Source organism: Rattus norvegicus, chromosome 5, assembly GCF_036323735.1.
Source record: "Rattus norvegicus strain BN/NHsdMcwi chromosome 5, GRCr8, whole genome shotgun sequence".
Lineage (NCBI taxonomy): Eukaryota > Metazoa > Chordata > Mammalia > Rodentia > Muridae > Rattus > Rattus norvegicus.
The window spans coordinates 132,239,369-132,261,997 of NC_086023.1; the positions used below are offsets into that span (position 1 = coordinate 132,239,369).

The 22,629-nt window shown below is 36.5% G+C and overlaps 1 protein-coding gene across 1 annotated transcript in view; it reads left to right on the forward strand.

Moving 5' to 3' along the window:
- Positions 1–22,629, forward strand: part of Skint4l1 (selection and upkeep of intraepithelial T cells 4 like 1) — a 185,474-nt gene that overhangs the window by 19,676 nt on the left and 143,169 nt on the right. Inside the window, exons 3-6 of the mRNA XM_063261325.1 lie at positions 591–938; positions 2,461–2,742; positions 4,404–4,511; positions 6,952–7,017. Of these exons, the coding sequence (XP_063117395.1) occupies positions 591–938; positions 2,461–2,742; positions 4,404–4,511; positions 6,952–7,017 (804 nt within the window). The remainder of the gene's footprint in view (positions 1–590; positions 939–2,460; positions 2,743–4,403; positions 4,512–6,951; positions 7,018–22,629) is intronic.

A 22,629-nucleotide genomic window follows, 5' to 3' on the forward strand; every position in this document is an offset into this window, starting at 1 on the left:
CACCTCTAATTGACCAGATAAAGACATTTTTTTGTTTATTGATATTGTATTGCTTGCCTCAAAAATGAGACTCAATGCAAAAGTCAGGGGAAATTCATCTGTGTCACCTCAAAATTAACAATGTAACAGACAGGGGTAACAGGACTTGCCACATACTCATCTACAATCATTGTACATCTATCACAAGATTTGTGGGCTATGGAATCTTTACTGTATCTGAAGTCTCAATTCATCAAAATCTTTACTACATCACATGGCTTATTCATACTGCCATTTTCTCTGCTACTATTTTGCACATTATCTTGATTTACTTTGGAAGTAGCCTGCCTTGAATTGGCTCAACACTTCCAGTGATTCCTGAAAAACTTCTCTAACCATTTGCACTAACACTTTCTGCTTCTTATCAACAAAGCAATTTTAACTAAAATACATTCTGAATAAACTAAGTAATCTTAAGTGAAGTATATATGAATGTTAGAGAGAGGGAAAGAGAAGACAGAGGAGAGAACAACAGAAAGTAATTTCAACAAGAGGCAGAACATGCTTACTAACTCAGACCCTTGTCTTTCGATTATTTTAATCCTTCACAGAACAATTCATTGTGAATGGCTTACAGAGTCCAGTCTTGGTTCCATTGGGTGGAAATCTGGAACTCAGTTGTCAATTGTCTCCACCACAACAAGCAAAGCATATGGAAATTCGCTGGTTCCGGAATCGCTATACAGAGCCGATATACCTGTATAGGAATGGTAAAGACCTGCTTGGAGAAACTATCTCTAAATATGTTGAGAGGACTGAACTCGTAAAAGATGACATTGGAAGAGGTCGAGTAACCCTCAGGATCTTTAAAGTGACTGCTGATGATGATGGGTCCTACCACTGCTTCTTCAAAGATGACAAATTCTATGAAGAACATATCATATTGGTCAATGTTGTAGGTAGGCATTGATTTTTCTGTGACTGCTGTGAATTCATGATTCAAAGAATATATAGTATGGAGAAGATGGAATATTCTTATTAATTCTAACTCTTACCACATGGATTTATTAATAAGATGATCAATACACATTCAATTTTTAATTGGATGCTTTGTAAGATCAAAACTGAAAATTACTATAGTACAGAAATTAGTTCAGGAAAAACTTTGTTATTACTAAATGTTAGATTTCAACTTATCATCAGATTCCTCTTGTTTTTCCTATTCTTTCAAATATTTGTGACAACACTTTAGTATTTTTCCAGATGAACTGAATTATAAAAATGTGCTTCTCACTAAAAATTTGGGTGTATGTGGAGGTATGGAAAATATGGTAGGGGTGATAACGGGGAAATTATCAGATTATTTTGTATACAATTTTTCAGTAAAGTAAAAAATTAGTCTTTCTGAAATAGGTTTTTGGTTTTTGGTTTCTGTCCAAATCACTTCTTTGTCTAATTAATTTTCCTAAATCTTTAAAGTTTTAACTCCAATTTTCACTATCCTCTGTTATAATGCTACATGTGAAGTATAGACAACTATATGTATTGTATAATTTTACTTGCTCTGAAATATTCTAAAGGAAAAAGAAATGGAGGGTTTAAAGAAACTGATCAAATCCCTATATGTGGGCACATATATAAAGGATTCTAGACCCAGCTATTTAATCTTTATTGACTGTCATGTAACACTGAACCCTAAAGTTTAAAGTCAAAGACACAATGTAGCCCATTGCCATTTTTAGTAATAATATGTAGCAAAGAGCTATTATCTTAGCACAGATATAAAATAATCTAATAATCTTCTAGAGTCATTTTACTAGACAAATTAGTTTTGATACATTGCCTTAAATCTCCATAAATTCTTTTATTGACAATACATTACACAAGATTTATGTCTCAGAAGATATCCTATTTTCCAGCATGTTCATTTTTTCTAAATAAATATACTTTTCATAATATTAGTGTATTGCCTGTTTTATATGAAACACATTTTATACTATTACCACCAAGTAAAATACACAGAGTTTCAAGTAAAGTTACTGCATACTGTTTAAAATGAAACTCATTTTATAATCTATTTACAGGCGCTCAAAAGTAATTAGTGACCAATGCTAAATTAAAAACATTAAATTATAATTTCTATGAGGTTTAATTATTTATTTCTTTATCATAATCCAAAATCAAAGCCTTTTCTATTACTTAATAAATACCAAAAATATTTAAAATGAATGAATAAACAAGTGAAACAGGTCTTTTCTCAGCTGACTTTAATTTGTACATGATGCTTACTGAATATTATATTTTCCCAACTAGTTCTTTTAATTTTCATGAAGTTCTTATTGCAACAAGATTCCTGCAGTCTTTTGACTATTAATGGGTCTTTTGAAACTGGGATTAAAATTGAAAGGGGCTTTTATTCTTCTATAATGTCCTCTTCCATGTATACCTACAATAGTATTTACCTGTTTTGTTTTCTACCAGCAACAAGTTCAGACATACAGATTCTTATGCATGCCCCTAATACAAAAGGTGTGATGTTGGAGTGCCATTCAAGAGGTTGGTTCCCAGAGCCTCACATGGAGTGGAGAGACAGCAATGGAGTGCTCATTCCAGCTACATCAAAATCCCATTCACAAGATGAAAACAAAATCTTCACCATGAAAACATCTCTTCTGATTGAAGCCAAGTCTCACTGGAATGTCACCTGCTACATTCAAAACCCTGTAACTCACCAAGAAGAAAGTATAAGTGTTGTCCTACCAGGTAAAATGTGTTTTTTCTCCAATAATAGTAACTGTCACACATACATATTATTCTATTCTTCCTTGACTTGGTTTCTAATGTCTTATTTTCTCTTATCCTTACTCATTACTTAGTGTGGCATCTCTTAATTTCTTGGAAGTATTTATTTTTCACTCTGTATCCTTGACTATTATAATTTCCATTTCTGTCACTGTGAGAAAATGTCACAATTATAAACAAGTTGGAGTTGGGGAAGAATCTATTTAGATTCTGTTAAATCATAGTTCACACCAAGGGAAGCCAGAACAGGAGCTAAAAGTAGGAATTTTGAGGCAGGAACTGAAGTAGAAACTCATGCTTGTTTAATTCACTGCTGTGTACTGGAATTTTATACTTTCAGATTTTTAGAACCAAATATTACCTTGACCCCTGTTTTCTATCACATTTATATTTTATTGCTTATTTTATCATTTATTCATAGAATAATAATGCTAGCTCTTCCTTAAAATATATACACTGAGTTGTCTGAGTCAGATAATAATAATGATATCAATTTAGTCACAATTTCTAAAAAGAAAAATAGGAGTCAAACATGATGATAAAAATAGAAAAAAGAGACATTGAGATAAATTCATCAGAATAATATTTGGTTCTCCTAAATCATCGCACCATCTTTTCCTTCTCATTCATGTGTGAACTATGGTTTGTTAATGTAAAATAGTAGCTTAAGACTCTCTTGTTTCTAACCTAGTCTATGATGGCATATCTTGAACAAAGAGATAGGATAATTTCCTTAAGATATCATCTGTGTTTAATATCCTGAAATTGCTATTTACTTATATTTAAACATCTCCCAATATTTAACTCATCTGTTCCTTTGGTAACTATATGACCTCACCTCCTAATGTTTTCTATCTCTATCTTGTCTATTCACACATCATGTAGATGAGCTCTTACTAAAGATTTTTATCTAGCTGTCTCCTCTTCCAGCATATTATAAATTGAACTAACTTTCTTTATCCACATTAATTTCATATTCAAACCTTATATCATAAATATTAACTTGATAGCCAAGCTAGAGCATAGAAACTGCCTGCTTCCATGCATCAGCGAGATCCTGTTTTCATTACCATTTTAGCACTACATCATTTTTATTATTTTTTAAGTCTATTATGCAAGTGTGGTGTTATGATATTCTTTATTTATGTTATCTGTATATTTTTCAAAAAGTAAATCCTTGGTGATTTTATACACTAACCCACCTAATTGATTTAGACACTGAATACCATGTTATAATTAGTGAAACAGTACTTCATGTTTGGATTAAATGAAACAAACAAACAAAAAATAGATTATAAGCATGCATTTGGTTTTCATCCATGAAAAAACTATATACTACCTGGAAGAGACTATTTAAAAGACTAAGTCCACTGATTTAGTAGAAAGATATATTTGTACAGGTGTGTGGGTATATATTCACCAATGTATGTTTAATCTATAGTACTTGTATATATTTATATAAGTAAGGAAAAAGTAAAGTATTTGTTAGCATATTCATAACTTTATTGAATAGCAAAAGGTATATTTTATAACATAAAAATACCAGAGAAATCCAGCATTTCTAACTAAGCATGTCTATCCCATGGTTTCTCAGTGGTAATATTTGTGACTTTCTGTTTTAGGTGAGCTATTTTCATGGAAAATTATTTGGATTATGATTCTGAGTATATTATCAATTTTACTGATTACCTTCCAAATGACATACAGTATTAAAGAACATCTAATACATGGTAAGTAGGGTTCAGTTGTGGGGAACTTAAGTAGGAGTAAAAGAAGTAATTAAAAATAGCCACACAATGTTTTACAAGTTAATTTTTACAGGAAGTCCTAAACTCCTGAATCTCATGTTATATATCTGTTGGTTTTCCTGGTGCAACTTCTCACAATGATTTTATTTTTTGTAAAAAAAGAGAGTGTTGTCTTTATGCTAATAAAGTTCAAACCACATTTATCTGTGGTGATTGCCATCCAAGTTATGTATGTAATTACCCATGCTGTAGTAATCCTTTCAGAAATACAGATATCTACTTTCAAATCATTTAGGCACAAGTAAGTACTTTCTTAACCATAATCATGTAAACAATCCCAAATAAACTCATTGGATGTTGTTAGTGTAAACTATTACTTTACCTATCATAAGGGAAAGGCTGAGTTGTTGAATGTAGTCTCTTTAATGTAAGTATGGAAATAAATTCCAAAAGCATAGTTAACTGTATATTGCAATATCTGAAATAAACCCTTATAACAGAAAAATCACAAGAAACCAGTAGCAGCAGTCATAGGCCTTAAGCTAGTGTTGATAATAAAAAATAAAAATGAAATTTATCTGGAATTCCACAAAGAATTTATGCAAATTATAGTGGGATGATTAAAAAAAAGTTGGACAGGACTAAAAGATAGAACATGAAATTAAGGTCTTACGAGGATTGTATGCCCATAAATTTATAGGGTAGATATCTACTATAGCAGTCAGGTACACAGGCTAATAATCCTATGATCCACGAGAAATTCCATGATGAAATTTATGGTGAAATATTAGATGCTCCCGTAAAAGATATTGATATATGTTATCAGAAGCAACCTCACATTTTGGCAATTGTTCAAGAACAGGACATAACAGGAACTGAGTTTCCAAATTTATAGAAGGAGCCACTGCTAAAATGTCAATAGTCCTACCTTGAAAATGGTTACCTCACAAGCATGTGGTGGCAGATCAATGGTCTTTGATGGAGGAAATAAAATAAAAGTTCAAACATCTGGTACTAGAACAGGTAGAATAAAAAACATACAGATGAGTCTACCAGCCCATGGACATCCCTTATGTTTGTTATGAAAAAGAAATAGGAAAAATTGAGAATATTAACAAGATTTTAGAACTGGGAATAGAGTAATTCAATGAATGTGCCCATTGCAACCAGGGAATACCCTTAACTTCTTATTTTCGAAGGTATGGCCTATGATAGTACTTGATTTCATTGACTGATATTTTACTATTTCTTTTCATGAGCATTATAGGGAAATTTTGTTTTCCTTGTACCTACCTAGAGCAATGTTGAGAAATCAGTGGAAAGTTGTTCTACAGAGAATGAACTCTTTGTCAATATTTAACATAATAACAGCTAGAAATAATTTGTAGATAATTTCCTCAGTCCATTATTTATCATTACCAGATGATATTTTGTTGGTTGCTTCTCATACAGATATTTTAGAGAAAATGTTTAAGGAGATATAATGAATTCTGCCATGCTGGAGGTAAAAGACAAATGCATGAGATATATTTGGTGTCTATGAACAGATAAGTAGATAGGAATATATGAAATATGGTATGCATGCAGGGTGGATTTTAATTGAGCTATAAATAATAGAATTCTCATTTGTAAGGCATAAATTGAATGCAACAGAAAATTAATGTTTTATCTGATATAACTCAGAAATGCAGATATTGTGAGTTTTCTCCTTGAGGATTTGAGACTTTACATAGGTACAAAAAATTTTAAATATGCCTGATGTTAATATAAAGAGAAGATTATCTGATAGGTAAAAAGAACCTGAATGGACAGGGAAACCAAATATATAATTGAGGAGAGTATGATAAGGCAATAGATTTGATATGTTTACGTGAAATTATCTTTAATACAATTAATTGCTATTTGTGATGACTATGTGCCAAAAAATTAAAATCCTCAAACTCATGCATATTCTTTGCCATAGTTCTGTCTTGCAAGATTACATTTAGACCCTCTAGATGCCCTACAATTGGGGCAGAATGGCCATAAGCTGAACAGTTGTAAATGAATGTTTCTATGTATTATTACCAATTTTTCATCCCATATTAACCTCTTTTGCTGGCAGAGTTTCTGATGATGATATTTAACAAAGCCTGGTGTTGCCTTTATGTTAATTGGGTTGAAATCACTTTAAAATTGGTGATCTCCATCCAAGTTTATGAAGGAGATGTAACCTGTGTATGTTAATGCCATGCTGCAGAGAAACAGTCAGCAATGTAGTTATCTATATTTTAATCATTCCTGCTCAAGCCAGTAACATTTTACCCATAATCATATGAACAACACCAAATAAACTCTTGTTCAACAATGTCAACTTACATGGAATCTTTGGTCTCTCACGTGTACCTTATTGAAATGAATACGTTTTCTTCTGTCTATATAGGAATATTTCAGAAGGTATTATCACCTACCCTTAACAAAAATCAATGTGATCCTGATAAATCTGAAGGTAAGGCATTTGTGAAGACAAAACTCAATATTTATCCATTTTCCCATGTCATATGGAATGAAGACCTCTTTTTGTAACGACAATTATGTGTTTACTGTGGTGAGCTATCAATCATTAATGAGGGCTGATATATCTCCAAGTGGGGCTTCCTTTAGAAAAGATGTTCTGAGTGTTGAAATCTTTCTTCACATATTATCAGGTGGAATATCTTATTGGTGAATTGGTATAGAGATGCACCTCAAATGCATGGTCAATTATCTACTGTAATAACTGCAAGTAACATATATCACAGAAAATCATAAGAAACCACTTTTAGCAGTCACCTGTCTTTACTATGGATGATAAAACATAAAAATTAGGCTTGTCAGCATTTCCAGAAAGCATTTTCTGATAAGACTGACTGATGGGAAAAAAACAACAAAAAGCTAGAAAAGGGTTTTGCTGTTCTCAACACTAGTCAACTTATAGTTTCCCACATTTGGAAGGAGGGAACTGCTTAGAATTTTGCTAAGAAGCTCTCTTTTGCAATACAAATTTAGAACACACTGTCATTAAATATCCAAATGAGATGGAAGAAGAATATAAGATAACCATGTTAGTATTCAGATCAATATTGAACTGGAGTTGGAAAAAGTGAGTTTGATCTCAAAAGGAGGGCCATGATCCAAAGGAACCAGAGAAGCTGAGGAAGCTGTTTATCAATTGTCTGAGCTTTGAAGCCACAGATAATAGCTTATACTATTTTGAGAAATGGGCCCACTTAGAGACTGTGTAGTAATAAGAGATCCACAAACAAAATGTTCTAGAAGCTTTGATCTTATGACCTATTCTGTGCTGAAGAAGTGGATGCTGCAGTGTGTGCTCATACACACAAGATTGATGAGCCTGTAAAACAACCAAAGGACGCTGTTTCTTGAGAAGATTCTGTGAAGCCCGGTGCCCATTTAACAGTGAAGAAAATTTTTGTTGGTGGTTTTGAGGATACAGAAGAATATAATCTGGGAGACAACTTTAAAGAGTATGACAAGATTGAAACCATAAAAATTATTGAAGACAGGCAGAGTGGGAATAAAAGAGAGGATTTACTTTTGTAATTTTTGATGATCATGACTCAATTGATAAAATTGTTGTTCAGAAATACTACACTTTTAATGGGCATAATTCTGAAGTGAAAATGACCCTTTCTAAACAAGAGATGCAGTCCACTGCATCACAGAGTGGTCATGGAGGTAGACCTGGCAGTTATGTTTAGTGGAGGAAACGTTGGAGATGGCAGAGGAAACTTTTGTTGTGGAGAAAACTTTGGTGGAAGATGAGGCTAAGGTGGTGGAGGTAGTGGCAGTAAAAGTAGTTATGAAGGTGATAATGTTGGATATAATTAATTTGGAGATGAGGGTGGTAACTATGGTGGTGGTCTTGGTTATAGTAGTAGAGGAGGTTATGGACGTAGTGGACCAGTGTATGGAAACCAAGGTGGTAGGTATGGTGGTGGAGGAGAGGATATGATGGTTGCCATGAAGGAGGAAATTTTGGTGGAAGTAACTATGGTGATGGTGGTAACTATAATGACTTTGGAAAGTATAATGGGCAGCAACCATCAAATTATGGACCCATGAAGGAGGAGCAGTACTGGTGGAAGAAGCTTAGGCAGTCCCTATGGTGGTGGCTATGGATCTGGAAGTGGAAGTGCTATATATAGTAGCAGAAGGTTTTAAAATAAAACAGAAACAGCTACAGTTCTTAGCAGGAGAGAGAGCAAGGAGTTGTCAGGAAAGCTGCAGGTTACTAGAGACGATTGCCCCAGATGCATTAGAAGAACTGTAAAAATCTACCACAGAAAGGAACAATGATCCATAGTCAGGAAAGTTTCTGTAGCATAAACAGGAAAGCCCTCTTGTTCAGGACCATCATAGCCACAGTTTGCAAAAAGTGTAGCTATTGATTAATGCAATGTAGTTTCAATTAGATGTACATTCCTGAGGTCCTTTATCTGTTTGTTATAGCTTTGTCTTACTTTTCCTTGTCATTACATCAGGTATATTACACTATAGTAGTACTAGAAATTAAAAAAATAAGCAATTTTTAACTTTAATAAAAAGAATTACAGATCAAATATGATTTTCAATATCAGGACTAGAAAGGCAAAGAAATTATAATATTTAGGAAATATTATGAATCTGAACTGTTGAAAATTGGGAAGACTTTAAAATAAAAGTGTGGGTCCACATTCTTCCTTGGGGCTGTGGTGCACAAAACATGAGACACTAGGTTGCATTCTACCCTCTCTCCCATGTTTAGACTTCCTTAGGTTGTGCCAACATCTAGTGATGGGTGGCAGAACTCAGCCTATGATGAGGACCCCAGCCTGGGTTAGGAAATGCTCAGGTAGGACTGGTTCCTGGGTTTCCAATCTCCTGGACATCCAGATGCCACTGGGAACCCTGAGGAGTTGAGGACAAAGGGAACAACAGGTCAACAGAGAGCACAAGTGAGGTGGAGAATCTGACTTAGATCAGGGGTAACTGTTTGAGCACAGAGGGCCCTTCTGCAGGACACTTAGATGGCATGGCTATGTATGACAAAGACTTTCCCCCAGGGCTGTTCTTGATGATAAAGATGGCCCTTCCTGTCTAAACTGTTTATTTATCATGGAAAAGCCTGTATACAACTTACTCAGGTTAAGCCAGAGATTAAATAACTTTTTCAGAGAGGAATGTCCTGGAAAGGAGACTTATTGACTAATCACTAGGGGTCTGATAATCAGGAAACCTCATTAACATGGAGAACTGTGTGCCCAGTGTTACGGAACTATTTATCATGATCCTCATGTGGGATGTTGTAGGCACATGCTACAGGACAAAAAGACAGTCAGAAACAGAGAAAACACTTACTGTTCTCAGATATTAGAATTACCAGGGTTTTAGAATCAGCTCAAACTTCCATTTTTTTTTCTGATGAAACAGTTACTCTTGCACAACAAAAGATGAGTTTCTCAGAACCTGGCTTTCAAGCCTGTGGGACATGGGAACACATTGAACAATATTGATATCCCAGAATTGGAGAAACAGTATAACTAACTATTCTACCTAACCTGAGACAACGCATGGATATCAGTCTGGAGGGACTGATTAAGAGGAGATAGCAGGAACCCATAACTATCTCCAGCCAAGAATCTCATAATTTTTAGGGATTGGAATACAATAGCAAATGGATAGGTATCACCAAGCAATTTTGTTATAGAAGAGGTGATCAGTGCCCAGGTTATAATGTTGGTTATAAGTTGTTTACAGAAATGCAAATTTGGTTCTGGCTTAGAACTTCATTAGTTTTGCTTAACCTTATGTTGGAATGTGATCTTTGAGACATAGAAAAGGCTATGGAAGATCTGAATGATTTACATTGTTATTTACAATGGGTTCTTATAAATTTAATGTCATCAAGATGGGATATACAGAGGGCAAAGCAAAACTAAGTATCTGCTGGGATCACCGAAAGACCAATATAACAGCTGGAATGCTAGGGAAATTTTGACAGATATATAAAATGTTATATACCAGTGAGCTTATGAGTGGCTTTAAAGCCTGAGAAAGAATGCATGGAAAGTATAATTGATAAAACAATATAGGAAAATTATTAAACTCTTCATGGTGAAGCTCAGTAATTCTCTCCCAGAACATGACCTGTATGTTTCTTCCAATCAAATAGGAACACCACAAGTGAAGACTTCATTCATCATCAATCAATATCAGATATAGGTGATGAAGAAAAAGCTTATAGTGATGGTTTAGAGAATGTTAGGCTCAACAAGCTATAAGCACTCTATTCCTCCACAGGTCTGTGCCACAGTAAGCAGCACAAAATCACACAGCCTGCAGATTTCCATAGCTAGCAATATTCCCATTAGCACTAAAAATCAACACCCCAGAATGTGGAGGCCAGATAACTTAGAGAATATGATTGTATGGTAGATGGATGTATGGCTTGTCTCTCATGCCGAAGCATTTGAAGCAGCTTTGATTTTTATAACTAAATGATACAAACTTTGCCATCTTAAATGCAGTACACATCCTGGCTTGTTTCTCACTAAATGTTCTTTTATCCCTCCAGAACCAACTGAGTCTTCTTAAAGTGGGAAGTAGTGAGCCTTCCAAGATCTTCCCCAACCTCTCTTAATGAGATTTTGCTGTATAAGGCTGTCAAAGATCAGCTTTGACTTGACAGAGTAAACTGAGCTGGGTAGCAAAGCATGACATTGGAGATCTGGGCTAAAAGCCAATGACTTTTGGAAAACTGCTCTCTCTTACTATTCATGGGCCAAAAGCTTCTGACTTCTAGCAATTAACTCCTGTTGATAGCAGCTGGGGAAAAGAAACATATTTACAGATCTCTTTGACTCTGGGAACCCATGCTTATGTGCCGGATGAGAGGCTCAGAGTTAAGTCTTCATAAGCCAGAAAGAAAAGGAAAAAGGAAAGGAAGGAAGGAAGGAAAGAAGGAAGGAAGGAAGGAAGGAAGGAAAGAAGGAAGGAAGGAAAGAAAGAGGAGAGGGATGAAGGGAGGGAGGCAGGCAGGCAGGTGCATGGGCAGTCTGGTGGGAAGAAAGGAAGGAACAAAGGTGGAAAGGAAGGAAGGAAGGAAGGAAGGAAGGAAGGAATGAAGGAAGGAAGATATAGATAAATGCATAGTGGATGAAGCACATGAGGTTAAATCACTTATCTTTCATGTCTTAGTTTTTAAATTTAATCAGGATTGTTGATTTCATAGAATTTTAAAACATTTCTACATTCTAAAAGTTCATAAAAGTTTAATGTAATAATTCATGTTATATTTTGATAAGGCTTAAGGAGTTACAGCAGAAATGTTTACATGTTTTTCCATTAATATTACCTGACTAAATAATCTCCATACTCTGATGTCTAATTTTCTGTAATCCCCACTCTAGTGTCTTTCTTGCCATTTTTCTCACTCTGTTTTATAAAACACTTAATATTTTTCTAAAGCTTATAAATTCTTTCTAGGACCATGTGTTTTTGGAGGACATAGTAAACCAAGATGCTTATTAGTATATGATTAAAACAATATTTTAATAATGATGACTGGAGAGGTGTTAGTTTCCTTTAAATCCATCCCTTTCAAAAAATGCAAAATAGCATCAAAAGGTATCTGTTGTGTTTCTCATCTTTATGTATTTATTTTTATTTTATCAATTTATAGCTCTTTATTTTTCTATTGCTTATTATTTTTTAATTTAAGTTATTTTTATTGGATATTTTCATTTGCATTTCATATGTTATTCCCCTTCCCAGTTTCCAGTCCATAATCCCCCTATCCCATCCCCTTATCCCTTCTTCTATAAGGGTGTTCCTCCTCATCATCCACCAGCCCTTCCTGCCTCCCTGCCATGATATTCCCCTACACTGGGGAGTTCAGACTTGGCAGGACCAAGGGCTTCTCCTCCCATTGGTGCCCAACAAGGCCATCCTCTGATACATGTGCAACTGGAACCATGGGTCTGTCCATGTGTAGACTTTGGGTAGTGGTTTAGTCCCTGAGAGTTCTGGTTGGTTGGTATTGTTATACTTGTAGGGTTGCAATGAAACCCCCATTTTCAGTTGAATGGTTTGCTGCTAGCCCTTACCTCTGTATTTGTCATGATATGCCTGAGCCACTGAGGAGACAGCTATGTGAGGCTCCTGTCAGCATTGTCAGCATGCACTTCTGGGCTTCATCAATATTGTCTAGGTTCGTAGCTGTGTGTGTGTGTGTGTGTGTGTGTGTGTGTGTGTGTGTGTGTGTGTTTGTGTGTTTGTGTGTGTGTGTTTGTGTGTGTGTGTGTTTGTGTGTTTGTGTGTGTGTGTTTGTGTGTGTGTGTGTGTGTGTGTGTGTGTGGTTGTTCTTCTTGAGCTTCCTGTGGTCTGTGGATTGTATCAAGCTTTTGGGATAATATCCACTTATCAGTGAGTGCATACCATGTGTGTTTCTTTGTGATTGGCTCAGTATGATATTTTCTAGCTCCATTCATTTGCCTATGAATTTCAGGAAGTCAATGTTTTTAAATAGCTGAGTAGTACTTCATTTTGTAGATGTGCCACATTTTCTGTATCCATTCCTCTGTTGAAGAGCATCTAGGTTCTTTCCAGCTTCTGGCTATTATAAAGAAGGCGTCTATGATCATAGTGGAGCATGTGTCCTTGTTATATGTTGGGGCATCTTTTGGGTATATGCCCAAGAGAGGTATATCTGGGTCCTCAGGTGGTACAACGTCCAGTCTTCTGAGGAAACTCCAGACTGATTTCCAGAGTGGTTGTACCAGTTTGCAATCCCACCAACAATGGAGGAGTGTTCCTCTTTCTCCATATGCTTACCAGCATCTGCTGTTACCTGACTTTTTGATCTTAGCCATTCTGACTGGTGTGAGGTGGAATCTCAAGGTTGTTTTGATTTGCATTTCCCTAATGACTAAGATGGTGAACATTTCTTTAGTTACTTCTCATCCATTCGATATTTCTCAGCTGAGAATTCTTTGTTTAGCCCTATACCCCATTTTATTAGGGTGATTTGACTCTCTAGACTCTACCTTATTGAGTTCTTTGTATATATTGGCTATTAGCTCTCTATCAGACATAGGTTTGGTCAAGATATTTTCTCAATCTGTTGGTTGCCATTTGGTCCAAATGACAGTGTCTTTTGCCTTACAGAAGTTTCGCAGTTTTATGAGGTCCATTTGTCTCTTCTTTATCTCAGAGCAGAAGCCATTCGTTTCTTGTTCAGGAAAAATTTCCCAGTGCCCATGTATTCAAGGTTCTTCTTCATATTTTCTGCTATTAGTTTGAGTGTATGTTGTTTTATGTGGAGGTCCTTGATCCATTTGGACTTGAGCTTTGTGCAGGGTAATGGATTGATTTGCATTCTTCTACGTGCTGACCTCCAGTGGAACCAGCACCATTTGTTGAAAACGCTATCTTTTTTCCATTGGGTGGTTTTGGTTCCTTTGTCAATTATCAAGTGATCAAATGTGTGTGGGTTCATTTCTAGGTCTTCAGCTCTATTCTATTAATTTATCTGACTGTCTCTACCAATATAATACAGTTTTTATCACTACTGATCTATAATACAGCTTTAAGTTAAGGACGGTGTTTCCCGTAGATATTATTTTATTATTGAGAATTGTTTTAGCTATCCTGGGTTTTTTGTTGTTACAAATGAATTTGCAAAATTTCCTTTCTTTTTTTAAAATTTTTTATTAGATATATTTCTTTACTTACATTTCAAATGTAACCCTCCTCGGTTTCCTGTCCATAAGCTCCCATCCTTCCCTTCCCCCTCTCCCTCCCCCATATGGGTATTCTCCCTATACATCCCCCTTATTGCTCCCAAATATTCCCCTGCACTAGGGGGTCCTACTTGGGCAAGACCAAGGGCTTCCCCTTGCACTGGTGCCCCAACAAGCCTTCTCTCTGCTACATATGCAGTTGGAGCTCTGGGTCAGTCCATGTAAAGTCTTTAGGTAGTGGTTTAGTCCCTGGAACCTCTGGTTGGTTAGCATTGTTCTTTAATGGGTTTGAAAGTTCCTTCAACTCTCCCAATACTTCCTCTAATTCCACCCCCAAGGGGGTCCTATTCTCTGTTCAGCGGTTTGCTGTTAGCATTGACCTCTGTATTGGACATGCTCTGGGTGAGTCTCTCAGGAGAGATCTATATCTGGTCCCTTTCAGCATGCATTTTCTAGCTTCATCAATCGTATTTAGTTTTTGTGGCTGTATGTATATATATGGTCCACATGTGTGTCAGGCTCTGAATGGCGATTCCTTGAGCCACGGCTCTAAACTTTGCTAAAATATCCACACCTAGGGATATTTTTTCCCCGTTTAAGAAGTAGTGGGAGCATCTGAATCTTGGTCATCCTTCTTCTTGAGCTTCCTGTTGTGTGTGGATTGCATCTTGGGTAATTCTAGCTTTTTGGCTAATGTCCATTTATCAATGAGTGCATACAAAGTGTGTTTTTCTGTGATTGAGTAACCTCGCTCAGGATGATATTTTCTAGTTCACTCCATTTGACTATGAATTTCATGAAGTCATTGATTTTAATAGCTGAGTAGTACTCCATAGTGTAGTTGCACCACATTTTTTGAATCCATCCCTCTGTTGAAGGGAATCTGTGCTCTTTCCAGCTTCTGGCTATTATAAACAAAGCTGCTATGAATGTAGTTGTGCGTGTATGTTTGTTGTATGTTGGAGCATCTTTTGGGTATATGTCCAAGAGAGGTATAGCTGAGTCCTCAGGTAATGGAATGTCCAATTTTCTGAAGAATGTCCAGACTGATTTCCAGAGTGGTTAAACCAGTTTGCAATCCCACCGACAATGGAGGAATGTCCCTCTTTTTTTTAAATTTTATTTAATCTTTTTTCAAAATTTTTATTTTTATTGGATATTTTACATATTTATATTTCAAATGTTATCTCCTTCCCCTGGCTTCTGTGAGGATGCTCCCATTCCCACCCACACACTCCAAACTTGCCCTGGTATTATGGGAAAACAAACTTCACAAGACCAAGGGCTTTTCCTCCCATTGATGCTGGACAATGCCATTCTCAGCCATATATATGGCTGTAATCAAATGTCCCTCCAAGTGTACTCATTCGTTGGTGGATTAGTCCCTTTGAGCTCTGGTAGGATTTAGTTGGTTGATGTTGTTGTTCTTCCTATGGTGTTGCAAACTGCTTCAGCTCCTTCAGCCTTTTCTCTAAGCCCTCCATTGGGGTCCCCTAGTTCAGTCCAATGGTTAGCTGCAACCATCCTTATCTGTATCAGTAGGGCTGTGGAAGAGCCTCTCAGGAGACATGCATATCTGGTTCCTGTCAGTAAGCCCTTCTTGGCATCAGCAAGTGACTGGATTTTGTGGCTGGATATGGTATGGATACTCAGGTGTGGCAGTCTCTGGATGACCTTTTCTTTAATCCCTGCTGCACTCTTTGTCCATGTATTTCCTCCCATGACTATTTTGTTCTCCCTTTTGAGAAGGAATGAAGCACCCACATTTTGGTTTTCCTTCTTCTTGGGCTTCATATGATCTCTGAATTTTTTCTTAGGTATTCCAAGTTTTTGGGTTAATATCCACCTCTCAGTGAGTGCATACCATGGGTTATACCATGGGTTACCTCACTCAGTATGATATTTTCTAGTTCCATTCATTTGCCTAAGAATTTTATGTAGTCATTGTTTTTGATAATTGAGTAGTACACCATTGTGTAAATGTACCACATTTTCTGGATCCATTCCTCTGTTGAATCTGGGTTCTTTCCAGCTTGTGGCTTATATAAATAAGGCTGCAATAATCATAGTGGAGCATGTGTCCTTGTTATATGTTGGAACATCTTGTGGGTATATGCCTATGAGTGGTATAGCTGGGTCCTCAGGTAGTACTATGTCCAATTTTCTGAGGAACTGACAGACTGATTTCCAGAGTAGTTGTACCAGTTTGCAAACTCTACAATAATGTAGGAGTGTTTCCCCTTTCTTCACATCCTCACCAACATCTGTCTTAGCCATTCTGACCTGTGTGAGGTGGAATCTCAGGATTGTTTTGATTTGCATTTCCCTGATGACTAAGGATGTTGAACATTTCTTTAGGTACTTCTCAGCCATTCAATATTCCTCAACTGATAATTCTTTGTTTAGCTCTGTACCCCCATTTTTTCATCTTTATTAACTTAAGTATTTCTTATTTACATTTCGATTGTTATTCCCCTTCCCGGTTTCTGGGACAACATCCCCCTAATCCTTCCCCCTCCCTTTCTCTATCGGTGTTCCCCTCCCCATCCTTTCCCCATTACCGCCCTCCCCCCAACAATCACATTCACTGGGGGTTCAGTCTTGGCAGGACCAAGGGCTTCCCCTTCCACTGGTGCTCTTACTAGGCTATTCATTGCTATGTATGCAGTTGGAGTCCAGGGTCAGTCCATGTATATATAGTCTTTGGGTAGTGGCTTAGTCCCTGGAGGCTCTGGTTGGTTGGCATTGTTGTTCATATGGGGTCTTTCTCCACATCCTCACCAGCATCTGCTGTTACTTGAGTTTTTTATCTTAGCCATTCTGACTGGTATGAGGTGCAATCTCAGGGTTGTTTTGACTTGCATTTCTCTGATGACTAAAGATGTTGAAAATTTCTTTAGGTGCTTTTCCGCCATTTGATAATCCTCAGCTGAGAATGTTTTATTTAGTTCTTTACCCCATTTATAATAGGGTTATTTGGCTCTCTGGAGTCTAACTTCTTGAGTTCTTTGTATATTTTTGATATTAGCCCTCTACCAGATGTAGGATTGGTAAAGATCTTTCCCCAATCTGTTGGTTGCTGTTTTCTCCTAATGACAGTGTCTTTTGCTTTACAGAAGCTTTGCAGTTTTATGAGGTCCCATTTGTTGAGTCTTGATCTTAGAGCATGAGCCATTGTTGTTTTGTTCAGGAAATTTTCCCCAGTGCCCATGCATTTAAGACTGTTCCCCACTTTTTATTCTATTAGTTTGAGTATATTTGGTTAGATGTGGAGGTCCTTGATCCACTTGGATTGAATCTTTGTACATGGTGACAAGAATATATCCATTTGCATTCTTCTCCATGCTGACCTCCAGTTCAACCAGCACCATTTGTTGAAAATGCTATCTTTCTTCCATTGGATGTTTTAGCTCCTTTGTTAAAGATCAAGTGTCTATAGGTGTTTGTGTTCATTTTTGTTTCTTCAATTCTGTTCCACTGATCTATCTGCCTGTCTCTGTGCCAATACCATGCAGTTTTTATGACTATTGCTCTCTAATACTACTTGAAGCCAGGAATGGTGATTCCCCCAGAAATTCTTTTATTGTTGAGTATAGTTTTTGCTATCCTAGGTTTTTTGTATTCTAAATCAATTTTTATATTGCTCTTTCTATCCCTATGAAGAATTGAGTAGGAATTTTGATGGGGATTGCATTGAATCTGTAGATTGCTTTTGGCAAAAAAGCCATGTTTACTATATTTATCCTGTCAATCCATGAGCATGGAAGATCTTTCCATCTTCTAATATCTTCCTCACTTTCTTTCTTCAGAGGCTTGAAGTTCTTGTCATACAGATCTTTCACTTCCTTGGTTAAAGTCACACCAAGATATTTTATATTATTTGGGACTATTGTGAATGGTGTCATCTCCTTAATTTCTTTCTCAGCCTGTTTATCCTTTGAGTAGAGGAAGGCTACTGATTTATTTGAGTTAATTTTATACCCTGACACATTGCTGAAGTTGTTTATCAGGTTAAGTAGTTCTCTGGTGGAACTTTTGGGGTCACTTAATTATCCTACCATATCATCTGCAAATAGTGATATATTTATTTCTTCCCTTCCAGTATATATCCCTTTGATCGCCTTTCACTGTCTGATTGTGCTGGCTATGACTTCCAGTACTATATTGAATAAGTAGGGAGAGAGTGGCAGCCTTGTCTAGTTCCTGATTCTATTGGGATTGATTCAAATTTCTCTCCATTTAGTTTGGTGTTAGCTACTGGTTTGCTGTATATTGCCCTTACTGTGTTTAAATATGGGCCTTGAATTCCTGAGCTTTCCAGGACTTTTATCATGGAGGGGTATTGAATTTTGTCAAATGCTTTCTCCGCATCTAATGAAATGACCATGTGGTTCTTTTCTTTGAGTTTGTTTATATAGTGGATTATATTGAAGGATTTTCATATATTAAACCCTTCCTGCATCCCTGGGAAGCCTACTTGATCATGATGGATAATCCTTTGATGTGTTTTTGGATTTAGTTTGCAAGAATTTTATTGAGTATTTTTGCATCAATATTCATAAGGGAAATTGGGCTGAAGCTCTCTTTATTGGGTCTTTGTGTGGTTTAGGTATAAAAGCATTTGTGGCTTCATAGAAGGAATTTGGTTGTGCTTCATCTGTTTCAGTTTTGTGGAATAGTGTGGACAGTATTGGTATAGTACATTCTTCTATGAAGGTCTGATAGAATTCTGCACTGAACCCGTCTGGACCTGGGCTCGTTTTGGTTGGGGGACTTTTAATAATTGCTTCTATTTCTTTAGGAGTTATGGGGTTGTTTAGATCACTTATTTGTTCCTGATTTACCTTTGGTACCTGGTATCTGTCTAGAAAATTGTCCAGATTCTGTTTCTCCAGATTTTGCAGTTTTGTTGAATATAGGCTTTTGTAGTAGAATCTGATGATTTTTTTAATTTCTTCAGATTCTGTTGTTATGTCTCCCTTTCTATTTCTGATTTTTTAAATTTCAATACACACTCTGGGACCTGTGGTTAGTCTGGCTAATGGTTTATCTATCTTGTTGATGTTCTCAAAGAACCAGCTCCTGGTTTTGTTGATTCTTTGTATAGTCCTTATTGTTTCTACTTGGTTGTGTCCAGCTCTAAGTTTGATTATTTCCTGCCTTCTAATCCTCTTGGGTTTATTTATTTCTTTTTGTTCTAGAGCTTTTAGGTGTGCTATCTAGATGCTGACATATTCTCTCTCCTGTTTCTTTTTGCAGGCACTCAGAGCTATGCATTTTCCTCTTAATACCACTTTCATTGTGTTTCATAAGTTTGGGAATGGTATAATCTTCATTTTTTAATTCTAAGAAGTCTTTAATTTTTTTCTTTATTCCTTCCTTGACCAAGCTGTCATTGAGTAGAGCACTGTTCAGCTTCCATGTATATGTGGGCTTTCTGTCATTATTGTTGTTATTGATGACTGGTATTAGTGTGGGGTGATCTGATAGGATGCATGGGATAATTTCTATCTTCCTGTATCTGTTGAGGCCTGTTTTGTGACGGATTATATGGTCAATTTTGTAGAAGATTCCATGAGGTGCTGAGAAGAAGGTATATCCTTTTGTTTTAGGAAGGGATGTTCTATAATGTCTGTTCAATCCATTTGGTTGATAACTTCTGTTAATTTCTCTACATCTCTGTTTAATTTCTCTTTCCATGATCTGTCCAGTGATGAGAGTGGGGTGTTGAAATCTCCTACTATTATCATGTGAGGTGCAATGTGTGCTTTGAGCTTTAGTAAGGGTTCTTTTATAAATGGAGGTGCCCTTGTATTTGGAGCATAGGTATTTAGAATTGAGAGTTTATCTTGGAGGATTTTTTCTTTGATGAATATGAAGTTTCTTTCCTTATCTTTTTAATGACTTTTGGTTTAAAGTCAATTTTATTTGATATTAGAATGGCAACTCCAACTTGTTTCTTTGGGCCATTTGCTTGCAAAGTTGTTTTCTAGCCATTTACTCTGAGGTAGTGTCTGTCTTTGTCTGTGAGGTGTGTTTCCTCCATGCAGCAAAATGCTTGGTCCTCTTTTTGTGTCCATTCTGTTAGTCTATGTCTTTTTTTTTTTTTTTTTGCAGAATTGAGTCCATTGATGTTGAGAGATATTAAGTAATAATGATTGTTGCTTCCTGTTATTTTCATTGTTAGGTGGAATTATGTTTGTTTGTCTCTCTTTTGGTTTCATTGCTAGGAAAATATATTCTTGCTCTCTGTATGGTGTAGTTTCTCTCCTTGTGTTTGAGTTTTCCATCCATTATCCTTTGTATGGCTGGATTTGTAGAAAGATATTGCATAAATTTGGTTTTGTCATGGAATATCCTGGTTTCTCCATCTATGTTAATTGAAAATTTTTCTGGATACAATAACTTGGGCTGGCATATGTGTTCTCTTTTCGAACTCTATAAAGAATTGAGTTGGAATTTTTATGGGGATTTCATTGAATCTGTAGATTGCCTTTGACAAAAAGGCCATTCTTACTAAATTAATCCTGCAAATCCATAAGCATGGAAGGTCTTTCCATCTAATTATTATTATTATTATTATTATTATTATTATTATTATTAATCTCTTTTTACACTCCAGTTGTTATGCCCCTTCAGTTATGCCCTCCAACATTTCCTCTTCCCGTTCCTCCTCCACTCTATCTCCAAGAGGATGTCTATACCCCTTAATAACACACCTCCCCCTCCACCTGATCCAGCCACTTCTCCCAATCCCCTGGGTTCTCAAATCACTCTAGTGTTAGGTTTGTTTTCTCATGGATGCCAGACCAGGCAGTCCTCTGCTCTACATATTTCAGAGCCTCATACCAGCTAGTTGACCTGGCCTCGTTGGTGACTGAGTGTCTGAGAAATATTAGGGTCCAGGTTAATTAAGACTGCTTGTCTTCCTATAGGGCTGTCCTCCTCCATAATTTCTTCTAGTCTTTTTCTTTTTAAACCACAGGGGTCTCGGGCATAATTTCATTTGTTGAGTGTAAGCATTTGCATCTGTCTCATTCAGCTGTTTATTGGGCCCCTTGGGAAGCAGTCATGCTAGGCTCTTATTTGTAAGCACACCTAGCATCAATAATATTATCAGGACTTGGATCCCTCCCTTGAGATGGATCACAGTTTGTCCCAATCCATGGATCTCCTTTACCAAAATCTTTTCTCCATTTTTGTCCCTACAGTTCTTTTAGACAGGAACAATTTTGGGTCAGAGTTTTTGACTGTGGGATAGCAACCCCATCCTTCTACTTGATGCCCTATCTCTCTAATCTAGGTAGACTCTACAAGTTCCCTATCTCTGCTGTTGGGCATTTCATTTACAGTCCCTCCCTTTGAGTCCTGAGAGTCTCTCACCTTCCAAGTCTCTGGTATTTTCTAGAGCCCCCCCCCACCTCCTACCTCTAGAGGTTGCCTGTTTCCATTCATTCTGCTGGCCATCAGGGCTTTACTCCTGCCCCCCTTTACTACCTGATCATATTCCCCTGTAAGCTTTCCTTTACAACTCCCACCCAGGTCTCTCCCTTTCTCTTCAGCCCCATTCCACCCCCACAATCACTTTCTTTACCCTCCCAAGTGAGATAGAATCATTCTCACTTGGACCCTTCCTCTTGTTAATCTTTAGTTCTGTGGATTGTATCCTGTGTATCCTGTGCATTTGGGGCTAACATCCACTTATTAGTGAGCACATACCATACATGTTCTTTTGGATCTGATTTAGCTAGCTCCAGCCATTTGCCTGTAAAACTCATGATTTCCTCTGCCTTAAAAGTTGAACACTATTCCATTGTATAAATGAAGTACATTTTCTGTATCCAAATTAACAAAAATCAGAAATGAAAAGGGAGATATATCAACAGAAACTCAGAACATTCAAAAAATTATTATATCCCACTGCAAAAGCTTATGGTCAACAAAACTAGATAATATAGATGAGCTGTATTATTTTCTAGACAGATACAATGAAAAAAAATAAATAAAAACCAGGTAAACTATATAAATATACCAATATCACTAAGGAAACAGAAGATATCATTAGAAACCTGCCATCTTTAAAAAAAGCCCAGAGTCAGATGGCTTTAGTGCAGAATTCTATTATACCTTAAAAGAAAAGCTAATACCAACATGCCTCAAACTATTCCATAAATCAGAACAGAAAGAACACTACCTAATTCATTCTATTAAGCCACAATTACCCTGCTACCTAAACTACAAAGGCCCAATAACAAAAATAAATCTCAGACAATTTTCCTTATGAATGTTAATGCAAAAGACCCAATAAAATTCTAGCAAACCGAATTCAAGAACATATT